The 13,588-nt window shown below is 40.1% G+C and overlaps 1 protein-coding gene across 1 annotated transcript; it reads right to left on the minus strand.

Annotated features, from left to right (window-relative positions):
* Nucleotides 1–10,979: 10,979 nt before the first annotated feature.
* On the minus strand, nucleotides 10,980–13,023 carry LOC108148525. The gene is made up of 2 exons (XM_017275566.2): nucleotides 12,543–13,023; nucleotides 10,980–12,464 (listed from the first exon to the last, which is right to left on the minus strand). Exon 2 carries the CDS (start codon nucleotides 12,446–12,448, stop codon nucleotides 11,921–11,923), a length of 528 nt encoding a protein of 175 aa, XP_017131055.1. The 5' UTR covers nucleotides 12,449–12,464; nucleotides 12,543–13,023; the 3' UTR covers nucleotides 10,980–11,920.
* Nucleotides 13,024–13,588: the final 565 nt, after the last annotated feature.

The following is a 13,588-nucleotide window of genomic DNA, read 5'->3' on the forward strand; positions in this document are numbered from 1 at the left end:
ACATCGATACTTTTACAAACCAGGGATAGCACATACAAAATATATCCAGGGTTACACACACATTAAAATATAACTTAACTATATAACTTAAAACTACTTTGGCCATGTTTAGTAGTAGTTGCTGACATAGTTCTTATTACTACAATTCGGCCGTCCTGACTATGAGGATCTCCCGATACTCGTTGACTTAGTTCTATTAACAATGCTACTTTGGCCATATTTATTTATTTTACAATTGTCGTTTACTTCTATGTTTTTACTATTATTTTTGTTTTTATTTACAATAATTTTATTTGTATTGCTAATTTCATCAGCAGGATCAATTTCCTTATCTTTTATATCTGGACTATCATTAACATCAACTTTGTCTTTTCCATTAAGCCAGGGTTTCATATTATGCACCGCCCATATACCCGAATATGGCACTTGTGACTGCTGAAAGTTCTCTACGTCTTCAATAAAGTACCTATCATTATCTAACACCTTGGACAACAACATAAGGCCCTTTGAATTTGGGAATTAACTTACTGGACACGCCTTGCTGCGAGTTAAAATTTCGAGCAACAACATAATCTCCTTCAGAAAATAGTTGCGGTTTTTGTCGTTTAGAGTCAACATAGTTTTTGTTATATCCTTGCGCTTTGTTCTGGAATATATTAGCTTGTAGTCGTATTTCGTTTAGGTCTTTGTGCAAAATTTCTTGACTTTCATCGATAAAATTTTCTTTTAAACTATCAATATAACAACCCCTCCGTCTAACTCGAAACAACATTACACTTGGGTATTGATTCAAGCTTCGGTTTTTTTTGTTATTCATTGTAAACTCTACTTTGTCTAAAACTTTGTGCAATGGTTGATTATTCTCTACGTCAATCAATATGAATAACTTCAAACGGACTTGTACCTTTCGGAATAGGATGTAAAAAGCCCTCAGTTTTACCTGTTTTATTAGAAAATGCTATACACTTTAGGCAGTTCATTATGTGAATCCCAACTTTCTTTCTTATACCTGGAAACCAATAACTCTTACTTATGAGGTCCGTTACCTTGTCAATTCCTACATGCCCCATTTCGTTATGGTATTTGTACAGAACATTTTCTTCCATTGACTGTGGAACACAAAACAGTAACCTATCGTTACTTTTCTTATACACGACACCATTTCGTAGTTCAAAGGCTCATCCTCTTGATTTAATAACATTTCTTTAACTCTATTTATATTTTCATCTCTTCCTTGACATATTCTTAGATTTTCTTCGAAAGTATTTGTTTCAATTACAAGAATACTATTAGTTCGACTCAGTGCGTCCACATGTTGCATTCTTTTTCCCGATCTGTGCTCAAGCTCGTAGTCATAGTTTTGAAGCTCTAAAGCCCATCTTGATATACGGGGATTTATTTCTTTTTTACTTAAAGTTAAAGTTAACAAATTGCAATCAGTCACAATTTTGAATCTTATTCCTTGCACATAAACTTGAAATCTTTTTAAAGCGTTTATTATTGCTAAACTTTCCAACTCGAAGCTGTGGTACCTTGACTCCACATCGGTTGTACGTTTCAAAAAATAAAAGACAGGGTGAAATTTGTTATTCCTTTTCCTTTGTAATAATATTGCGCCATAACCTAATGAGCTTGCATCACAGTGCAACTCTGTCTCATCTCTTGAATCATATATTGCTAAAATTGGAGCTTCAATTAACTATTCCTTAAGTAAAGTGAACGCATCTAGTTCTTCTTTATTAAAAGCAAACTTCTTGTCTTTTCTGGTTAAATCGTAAATTGGCTTTGCAATAATTGAAAAATCTTTAATAAATCTTCTGAAATAAGAGCATAATCCTATAAAGCTTGAGACCTCGCTGACTTTTGAGGGCACTGGAAAAGACCTAATTGCTTCTTAACCCGTTTCGTTCGCTTTTATCCCATCTCCATTGACTGTATATCCCAAGTAATCAATGGATGATTACAAGAATTCACATTTATCAAGTCTAAATTTTAATTTGTTTTCAACTAAACGTTTCAAAACTTCTTTTAAAATTTCGAAATGCTCATACAAACTCTGCATCGCTATCATAATGTCATGAAGATAGATCACAACTTATCCCGGTCGTACCATATCGGCAAATATCTTGATAATAAATCTTTGGAATGTTGGTGGTGCATTCGTCAAGCCAAACGGCATTTTTAGAACTTCAAACTGCCCTAGTGGGGTGGTAAAAGACGTATTCTTAACAGAATTATCATCCATGAACACATGATGAAATCCGTTTTTCAAATCAAGTTTCGAAAAGAATTTTTTATTCGCTAACCTTTCCAACAAGTCGTCAATTAACGGAATCGGGTAATTATCTTTAAGAGTAACTTTATTAAGGCGACGATAATTGACACACTTTCTAAGTTCTCCTGTCTTTTTCTTTACGAGAACAATTGGCGACACATATTCAGATTCACTTGGCCATATATACCCACTGGCTAAATTCTCGTCTAATATTTTTTGAACTTCGGACTTTTCTGCAATCTTCGAGGGGGACACCGAAATGGTGATCTTCATAGTACACTTTATTTTAGGTTCCATCGGACGATCAGCGTCTTCATAAAAAGTTTTAAACAAGCATTTAAAATTATTTCTAGTTTCTTGACTCACCTCCTTTCCTATCGTATAAGTTGCTTTGCCATCGCAAATAACATTTATATTAAGCATGTCTCTATCGAATGAATCCACATTGTAACTTTCTTCATTCGCAACGATATTGTCTTGTCTGGTGTCAGCTTCGTCATCTATAGCTTCATCGGCCTCAACATTAATATTCGATATAATTTCTAAACATTTCGCTACCTCCGGCTTGTTCGATTTCTCTACTCTTTTCTCTACATTTACCTGGTTCTCTACATTGAAATCTACTTTGTAATTGTTTCCAAGATTGCTCTTTACTTTTGTCTCTACATCTACATGTTTCTCTACATTGAAATCTACTTTGTTTAATAAATCAGTTTCGCACTTTTCCACTGTAACGACCTGATTTCTTTGTATTCTCGCTCGCTACGTTAACGGGCAGCTAGCTCCTGTGTGCTGCGCTTGCGCCGCCTTTTATAGCCTGTGATGGTCCCGTTATTTACCTTTTCCAGCTCGCGTGATCGGGTCCAAGGTCCACTGCCGCACCGTTAGTTCACGGTGCGTCCTCTTTGTGCGGGTCCGAAGTCCGCACATTTACCGTTCGACCCTGTTGCCCTTGCCGTGTGTGGGTCCATGTCCTTCGCTGTTGCTATGCAGCTCTCCTGCATCGGAATTTGAGGTGAGTTTTAAGACTCCTCACACCACTAAATGTATACCCACTGGCTTAACAGATAATTGGTTAGCATCGTTAACTATTTGTACGAGCTTAAAATTACTTAGATTTAAAAAATCGCGTCCTACTACCATTGAGTACCTTACAGATTCATCAGTTACAACCAGTAATTCAATCAATACGTTTTTATTTGAACTTTTAATTAGACAAACTGCTTTTCCAATTACATTTAGTTTACTTTCGTTTATTCCGAAGAAGGTATTATTCAACTTGTTCTTATCAATGATTACTTTACTGGGAACTACTGACTTCTTTAGAAACAAGACGGGGCTTCCCGAATCTATGAGGCACTCTATGGAATAAAATTTATTTTTCCTTGCATCATATTTTGATGTACCGGAGCTCTGGGTTTCTCTACATCTTGAAAGGCTTCCAATACATCAGCAGGCACTGCAAAACGTAGTAGTTTCGCTTAGTTTTAAAGTTGTGCATTTTTTATGCCATCTATCAAGTACTGCACTAGTTCGTGAACACTCATAGCGATGTCTTCTGCCAGAGTAAGTTTGTCAAAGTAGTAGTTGGCAAACTTCTCACCGAATTTCCACTGGCGGTTTTCAAACTTGCGGCCACCAGCAACCATTCGTTTATGTTGCCATCGCCGTTGAATTCTGGGAGTAGCTCTTTCACGGTGTTCCAGTTCATTTCTGGCTTGGAAAGACGGTCCCCATTTTCGAAACGTAAATTTTGCATCGCCTGTTCCATTCCCGCAGAGCTGCCACCCGATTCGGCCAGTATGTTGCTAGCTGGACTACGTTGACCGCCAAAGGCTGAAGTACTCGGTTGAACGCCGGTTCCTGTTTCCATTAATTTGAGTTCACCGAGATTAATGCGTGAAGCCATGTTAACAGATATTTTCCTATTCCAATATAACTTGGTTATGTTCAGTTCCCACTTCTGAATTATAGTGTTCTTTGTTCTGCTTTAATTTAATTATCTTTTATTCAGCTTTTTTGTTTGATCGCACCGGTCGAATGCCTCGCTCTCTTCTTCGTGCGTCTTTTTTTAGGGATGCAAAACACATCGATACTTTTACAAACCAGGGATAGCACACACAAAATATATCCAGGGTTACAGACACATTAAAATATAACTTAACTATATAACTTAAAACTACTTTGGCCATGTTTAGTAGTAGTTGCTGACTTAGTTCTTATTACTACAATTCGGCTGTCCTGACTATGAGGATCTCCCGATACTCGTTGACTTAGTTCTATTAACAATGCTACTTTGGTCATATTTATTTATTTTACACTATTGTCGTTTACTTCTATGTTTTTACTATTATTTTTGTTTTTATTTACAATAATTTTATTTGTATTGCTAATTTCATCAGCAGGATCAATTTCCTTATCTTTTATATCTGGACTATCATTAACATCAACTTTGTCTTTTCCATTAAGCCAGGGTTTCATATTATGCACCGCCCATATACCCGAATATGGCACTTGTGACTGCTGAAAGTTCTCTACGTCATCGATAAAGTACCTATCATTATCTAACACCTTGGACAACAACATAAGGCCCTTTGAATTCGGGAATTAACTTACTGGGCACGCCTTGCTGCGAGTTTAAATTTCGAACAGCAACATAATCTCATTCAGAAAATAGTTGCGGTTTTTGTCGTTTAGAATCAACATAGTTTCTGTTATATCCTTGCGCTTTTTTCTGGCATATATTAGCTTGTAGTCGTATTTCGTTTAGGTCTTTGTGCAAGATTTCTTGACTTTCATCGATAAAATTTTCTTTTAAATAAATATAACAACCCCTTTGTCTAACCCCAAACAACATTACACTTGGGAATTGATTCAAACTTCGGTTTTTTGTGTTATTCATTGTAAACTCTACTTTGTCTAAAACTTTGTGCCATGGTTGATTATTCTCTACGTCTATGTGCTTTTATTCGTATGTGCTTTTTATTCGTTTCCTTGCTATTTATCGGACCATAGTGATCAATATGAATAACTTCAAACGGACTTGTACCTTTCGAAATAGGATGTTAAAAACCCTCAGTTTTACCTGTTTTATTAGAAAATGCTATACACTTTAGGCAGTTCATTATGTGAATCTCGACTTTCTTTCTTATACCTGGAAACCAATAACTCATACTTATGAGGTCCGTTACTTTGTCAATTCCTACATGTCCCATTTCGTCATGGTATTTGTACAGAACATTTTCTTCCATTGACTGCGGAACACAAAACAGTAGCCTATCGTTACATTTGTTATACACGACACCATTTCGTAGTTCATAGTGCTCATCCTCTTGATTTAATAACATTTCTTTAACTCTATTTATATTCTCATCTCTTCCTTGACATATACTTAGATTTTCTTCGAAAGTATTTGTTTCAATTACAAGAATACTATTACTTCGACTCAGTGCATCCACATGTTGCATTCTTTTTCCCGATATGTGCTCAAGCTCGTAGTCATATTTTTGAAGCTCTAAAGCCCATCTTGATATACGGAGATTTATTTCTTTTTTATTTAAAGTTAAAGTTAACGAATTGCAATCAGTCCCAATTTTGAATCTTATTCCTTGCACATAAACTCGAAATATTTTTAATGCGTTTAGTATTGCTAAAGTTTCCAACTTGAAGCTGTGGTACCTTGACTCCACATCGGTTGTACGTTTCGAAAAATAAAAGACAGGGTGAAATTTGTTATCCCTTTTCCCCGTAGACTTTAAATTCCCGCCCAGACGTTTCCCCCGGAGACTTTTGAATTTCCGCCCCAGACGCTTTCCCCGATGACTTTCTCGATCTCCGTGATTTGGCTTCTCCGTCGGATGGTCACTCTACGTCGTGCCGATCGGTCTCCAGTCGTTATCTGCGTTATCGATAATCTCCCGTGTAACTCTCCGTTGTATGGTCACTCTGCGCCAAACCGATCGGTCTCCAGTTGTTATCGGTTCCGTGACCCAATGTGGCGTTGCCAACTGATGTTATCGATGTTCCACAGTGTGACTCCTTGTGCCCACCGATCGACACTATCGTCTAGTGCCAATCGGCCGCCATGAATCGAAGTGCCCCCATCCCTTGTTTACAGAGACTTCGCACAATGCTATGGTATGCGCGTCATTTTCGTGTTTTTCTTTTTTTCGGCTTGGCATGCTAATTAATTTAACTGTGGCCGTTTATGTGTGTGCGCGTTATTTTCGTGTTTTTCCGGCTTGGCATGTTACGTTAAAGCTCTCGAGCTGTACCGTCTCCCCTCTTTCCTCGGGAAACAAAGATCTGGTCGTGGTCTTCCTCGATTTGTACTGAGTCTGCCGACGCTACGGATTGTAGTTGGCCTGCGGTCTTTTCGGTTTCTTGTCCTGTGCATCACTTTATTCTTCGCAGCGTATTAACGGATGACTCTGGCTTTATGCCCGACGCAGAATCTGTTTGCCTCGTTGTCTGGGTCACTGTGCCTCCTTTCCTGCGCTCTATATAGACTCTGGCTTATGTCCGACGATATAGTCCGTACGTTTTGTCGTTGCCTGCTCGTGTTATCCTGCGGTCTATATAGACTCTGGCTTATGCCCGACGATATAGTCTGTACGTTTTATCGTTGCATGCTCGTGTTATCCTGCGGTCTATATAGACTCTGGCTTATGCCCGACGATATAGTCTGTACTTTCTGTCGTTGCATGCTCGTGTTGTCCTTGCTTGTCTGTACCGAGTTCTTGTGTTTGTTGCTTAAGCTCACTGACGTGGACGGTTTGTTCTTTTTGTGTATCCTTGTGGCGGATTCTACAAATGACTGGTGAGACGAAGTCTATTACCGTGTACCGTCCGTCATATCTCGGCGCTAGCTTTGCCGCGAAACCCTCGGCTGCCTTTGACAAATGGTGCTCCTTCGCCCAGACCGTGTCCCCTATTGTTGAATTCCATTGCCTCCTTCGTAGATTGTAATGCCTGGCTTGGTCCTGAGCAGCTTTCTCCATGTTCCGGCGCACAATTTCGAAGATCTCCTTCATCTTATTGGCCTTATATTCAGGCGTTTCCGTCTGCTTTCCTGTGCCGATGGTTTCCCTGTCGTACAGGGCGCTGGGCAGTCGAGGCTCTCGAGCCTGCGTGAGGAAACACGGGAAGTACCCTGTTGACTCCGACGTACTTGAGTTTACCGCTAGCATAATCTCCGGCCACTTCTCGTCCCAATTCCTCTGGTTCTGTCCCTGGCACCAATTCTGTCCACTTTGAGAACCTATCTATCAGCACTAGCAGCATCTGGTTGCCATGTTTCGACCTGGGCAATGGTCCGACAAAGTCTGCCCATGGTTCTTCGGGTATTTGCGTCAGCATTTTCCCAGCTGCCTGCATCTGGTTAGGCTTGTATATGAGGCATGTCTCGCATTTCCGTACTCGGGCGTCCCTATGCATTCCTGGCCCGTAATATCGAGCCGCCAGCCTTGCAATCGTTTTCCGACTTCCCACGTGTCCAGCGGCTGGTGAGTCGTGATTCTCCTTCAGGACTGTTTCCCTCAGCCCCCGTGGGACACAGAGCTTCCATGCTGCCACGTCTTCGCTGGCTGCTCTGTGCGGGATATGCCTGTATAACGCGCCTTCCTCCATGATGTAGTCCGGAAACTTCTGTGGCTGTGTGTTAATCTTCTCACACATATCCTTGATCCAGCTGCATGTTCCCTGCGTGTCCTCCGGAGTTTCCTTGGCTAGCCTAAAGGCTTCTGGTAGAGGCTGTCTTGACAGTGCATCAGCGACCACGTTGAGCAGCCCCTTCCTGTACGATATTTCAAAACCATACTGCTGCAGCTCCAGGGCCCATCTCGCTATTTTCCTGAGGGACTTTCGATGCTGTTCAACCATTTAAGCGCCATATGGTCAGTCACCACTTTGAAGTGGTATCCTTCCAAGTAGATTTGAGCTTCCGGATTGCCCACACGATTGCCAGGCGCCATTCAGGATCCGGCTTGAGTATGAAATGACCTTTTCGCCGTTTTCAGTTTCCTGCGTCAGGACTGCCCCTATACCATAATCGCTTGCGTCCGTCTGCAGTACGAATGGTTTATCGAAATCTGGGCATGCCAGCACAGGATCGGCCACTAGCCTTGTCTTCACCTCCTCGAATGCTTACTGGTGCTCTGCAGTCCATGACCATTATCACGATGCTACGCCCAAGTATTGGCGCAGTTCCCGGATGGTTGTGGGTGGTTCCAGCTGGGCTATGGCTGCTACTTTTTCGGGATCAGTGCCGATTCCTTGGTCCGTAACGCGGTGTCCCAGGTAAAGCAGTTCGCTTCTGAAGAAATTACATTTTTCGGGATTTATCCTGAGGTTTGCCTGTTTAAGGCGTCGGAAAACGTCTCTCAGGTTCCTTCTGTGTTCTTTCTGTGTGCGTCCGATCACTATGATGTCGTCTTGGTATGCAAACGCGTGCGGTGACATCTCCGGTCCAATAACCTGGTCCAGTGCTCTTTGGAAAGTCGCCGAGGCGGAGTGTAAGCCAAATGGCATTACTTTCCACTGGAAAAGCCCCTTTCCTGGCACTGTGAATGCCGTGAATGGCCTGCTATTTTCTTCCAGACTGCTTATGTATCTCGCCTCCCTCAACTGGTCCAATATGTAATTTATCCTTGTCATCGGATAAGCATCTTTGATGGATTTGACATTGATCTGTCTAAGTCGACACAAAGCCTCCACTTGAACCTTTGGATTTTTCGGATAGTATCTCTGTTTGATTGGTTTGTCGTGACATTATGAAGTCCCACTCATTGTTCGAAATTCCGCGAGCTCCTGCTCTAGGAATTTTTCAACGTCGCATTCCTCAGAGGTGGCTTGCACCACTGTCACGGACAATTTTTCCTCTAACCACCCGATATGCCTTCTTCTTTCTGGGATCACCACTGTATGTCCGGCACACCTTATTTCGGCGCCGACTCCTGTGAGGAAATTCCACTCCTGGTAGGATCAGCAGGCTCATGGGCAATCGCTTATTGCCGAATTCGATCTCCACCTCGAGCTGCGTGTTTATCCCGCTGCACCTGCCATCTGCCAACCTAACTTGCCTTCTCGTCCTTGTAATCTTTCCATAAGCAGCCAGTATATCCGCCAGCTCCTCGCTTATAAAGCTCGCTGTTGCTCCGGTGTCGATTGTGACTTTGTGTGAGGTTCTGCCAATCTGTACCGCTGCGGACAACTGCTGCTTTTCTTCGATTAATTTGCCAGTTAGTTTGGAGAGTGTAGTGAACGCATCTAGTTCTTCTGTATTAAAAGCAAACTTCTTGTCCTTTCTGGTTAAATCGTAAAGTGGCTTTGCAATTATAGAAAAATCTTTAATAAATCTTCTGAAATAAGAGCATAATCCTATAAAGCTTGAGACGTCGCTGACTTTTGAGGGCACTGGAAAAGACCTTATTGCTTCTAAACCCGTTTCGTTCGCTTTAGTCCCATCTCTTTTGCCTGTATATCGCAAGTAATCAATGAATGATTGCAAGAATTCACATTTATCAAAACTAAGTTTTAATTTGTTTTCAACTATACGTTTCAAAACTTCTTTTAAAATTTCGAAATGCTCATACAAACTCTCCGTCGCTATCATAATGTCATCAATATAGATCACAACTTATCCCGGTCGTACCATATCGGCAAATATCTTGTTAATAAATCTTAAGAATGTTGGTGGTGCATTCGTCAAGCCAAACGGCATTCTTAGAACTTTAAACTGCCCTAGTGGGGTGGTAAAAGACGTATTCTTAACAGAATTATCATCCATGAACACATGATGAAATCCGTTTTTCAAATCAAGTTTCGAAAAGAATTTTTTATTCGCTAACCTTTCCAACAAGTCGTCAATTAACGGAATCGGGTAATTATCTTTAAGAGTAACTTTATTAAGGCGACGATAATCGACACACGTTTTAAGTTCTCCTGTCTTTTCTTTACGAGAACAATTAGCGACACATATTCAGGTTCACTTGGCCGTATATACCCACTGGCTAAATTCTCGCCTAATATTTGTTGAACTTCGGACTTTTCTGCGTAAGACAATCTTCGAGGGTGACACCGAAATGGTTTATTACTTTCAATTCTGATCTTCATAGTACACTTTATTTTAGGTTCCATCGGACGATCAGCGTCTTCATAAAAAGTTTTAAACAAACATTTAAAATTATTTCTAGTTTCTTGACTCACCTCCTTTCCTATCGTATAAGTTGCTTTGCCAACGTAAATAACATTTATATTAAGCATGCCTCTATCGAATGAATCACATTGTAACTTTCTTCATTCGCAACGATATTGTCTGGTCTGGTATCAGCTTCGTCATCTATAGCTTCTCGGCCTCAACATTAATATTCGATATAATTTCTAAACATTTCGCTACCTCGGGCTTGTTCGATTTCTCTACTCCTTTCTCTACATCTACCTGTTTCTCTACATTGAAATCTACTTTGTAATTGTTTCCAAGATTGCTCTTTACTTTTGTCTCTACATCTACATGTTTCTCTACATTGAAATCTACTTTGTTTGATAAATCACTTTCGCATTTTTCCACTAAATGTATTCCCACTGGCTTAACAGATAATTGGTTAACATCGTTAACTATTTGTTCGAGCTTAAAATTACTTAGGTTTAAAAAATCGCGTCCTACTACCATAGAGTACCTTACAGATTCATCAGTTACAACCAGTAATTCAATCAATACGTTTTTGAACTTTTAATTAGACAAACTGTTTTTCCAATTACATTTAGTTTACTTTTGTTTATTCCGAAGAAGGTATTATTCAACTTATTCATATCAATGCTTACTTTACTGGGAACTACTGACTTCTTTAGAAATGAGACGGGGCTTCCCGAATCTATGAGGCACTCTATGGAATAAAATTTATTTGAATTATGTATCGTATTTTTAAATTGAACTCTAAAATGTCTTACATATTCGTTGCCAGTTTCTTTCTTCTTGTACAATAAACACTCTCTAGCCAAGTGTCCAATTTCTCCACAGGCATAGCAAGCTCCATCAACCCGTACTGACTTGCGGCATTCCTTCGCCAGATGGCCAAGACTGTGGCAGTTAAAGCATTTGATGACCCTCTGTTCCGGGTTCGCAGCATTTGATAAAGACTTTCCTTGCATCCTATTTTGATGTACCGGAGCTCTGGGTTTCTCTACATCTTGAAAGGCTTCCAATACATCAGCAGGCACTGCAAAACGTAGTAGTTTCGCTTAGTTTTTAAGTTGTACATTTTGTATGTACATCTATCAAGTACTGCACTAGTTCGTGAACACTCATAGCGATGTCTTCTGCCAGAGTAAGTTTGTCAAAGTAGTAGTTGGCAAACTTCTCACCGAATTTCCACTGGCGGTTTTCAAACTTGCGTCTCATTTGCAGGACGTTATCCTTGGTTCCAAAAATAATTTTTAGTTATGCCAGAATCAAGTCGATACTCCCAGACAACAGTGATGGGCAAGATAACAGCCAAAAATTAGCCTTGCCCATTCAGCGTGAGCAAATTAATAGACGCATGACGTCATCACTGAACACATCAAGAACTTTTTTTACCACCAGCAACCATTCGTTTATGTTGCCATCGCCGTTGAATTCTGGGAGTAGCTCTTTCACGGTGTTCCAGTTCATTTCGGGCTTGGAAAGACGGTCCACACTTTCGAAACGTAAATTTTGCATCGCCTGTTCCATTCCCGCAGCGTTGCCACCCGATTCGGCCCGTATATTGCTAGCTGGACTACGTTGACCGCCAAAGGCTGAAGTACTCGGTTGAACGCCGGTTCCTGGAAGTTGAACGCCACCACGATCAACTGTCTCGACAAGTTTAAGTTCGTTGCCGAAAACGTCTTCTTCTTCTTCCTCGCTTGTTCTTCGTTGTTGTTGTTGGCTGCATTGGCGAAATCCATCTCGCCGACTTGTTCTTCGTTGTTGTTGTTGGTTGCATTGGCGACATCCATCTCAACACCAATTTCGCCTCCACCTTTCGTAGACTCCACCTTTTCGTAGTACAACTCCGGAGCAATTTCAGACGGTAGTACAGCACTTAACTGCGCAATTAGTGCGGCTTTGTTTCCCTTTGCGGACAAGCCAAGTTTTTCACAGAAACTTTTGATTTCCATTAATTTGAGTTCGCGGAGATTTATGCGTGAAGCCATGTTAACAGATATTTTCCTATTCCAATATAACTTGGTTAGGTTCAGTTCCCATTTCTGAATTATAGTGTTCTTTGTTCTGCTTTAATTTAATTACCTTTTATTCAGCTTTTTCTTTTGATCGCACCGGTCAAGCTTTTTCGAATGCCTCGCTCTCTTCTTCGTGCGACTTCTTTTTTTAGGGATTCAAAACACATCGATACTTTTACAAACCAGGGATGACACACACAAAATATATCCAGGGCTTCACACACATTAAAATATAACTTAACTAAATAACTTAAAATTACTTTGACCATGTTTAGTAGTAGTTGCTTACTCAGTTCTTATTTCTACAAACTAAATATTGGATTTGGACAATGTGTTGAAATTCTTTGGCTTCGTCCAGTAGGTTGTCGAATGTCGAATGTTTTGTAAAATGTATACTTAAATGGTGGTATTAAAAATTCGTTGGGATTTACATTAATACGGTTTTGAATATCAGATATTTTTTCGCGTTTATCGGACTTATTTCGATACTTTGTGTTCCTCCAACGAAGTGGAAACAATTATTATATCGTTAAATAAACTAAACAATCTTTGTAGATTAAATCTTCCAAAAGGTGGTTCATACATCTTTGAACAGTTGCGGGGGCATTCTTAAGACCGAATGCCATTCGAGTGTACTCGTAATTGCCATGTTTCGTAGAAAATACGGTTTTTGCAATTGATCTGCTGTCCATTTGGATTTTATGAAATCCTTTAGCTAAATCTATGGTTGTGAAATATTGGAATTTTCCTAATTTGTAAAGGATCTCATCCATTCTAGGAATTGGAAGTTTATCATTGATAGAGATTTCGTTTAAATTCCTATAATCTACAACCAACCTAAACCTTTTTATGCTAGAATCGTCGGTCTTCTTTGGAACGACCCAAATAGGTGAACAGTAAGGAGATTTCGACTTACGTATTATTCCCTGTTCTATCATTTCTTTGATTTGCCTATTTACTTCTTCATCAACGCTTTGGGATTATTTATATGGCTTACGATAAACTGGGTCTTCATGCTGAGTACTTGTAAAAGTCAAATTCTCACCTTCTCTGTACTGAATGTCACCATATTCAAATAAAACCTTCTTTAAACTTTCAATCTCCTCGCTACTC

Source organism: Drosophila elegans, unplaced genomic scaffold (genome assembly GCF_018152505.1).
Source record: "Drosophila elegans isolate 14027-0461.03 unplaced genomic scaffold, ASM1815250v1 contig_153, whole genome shotgun sequence".
NCBI lineage: Eukaryota > Metazoa > Arthropoda > Insecta > Diptera > Drosophilidae > Drosophila > Drosophila elegans.

Bases quoted from the DNA above. Each gene is read 5' to 3' on its own strand.
- LOC108148525 (XM_017275566.2), bottom strand. From the start codon at position 12,448: ATGGCTTCACGCATAAATCTCCGCGAACTCAAATTAATGGAAATCAAA.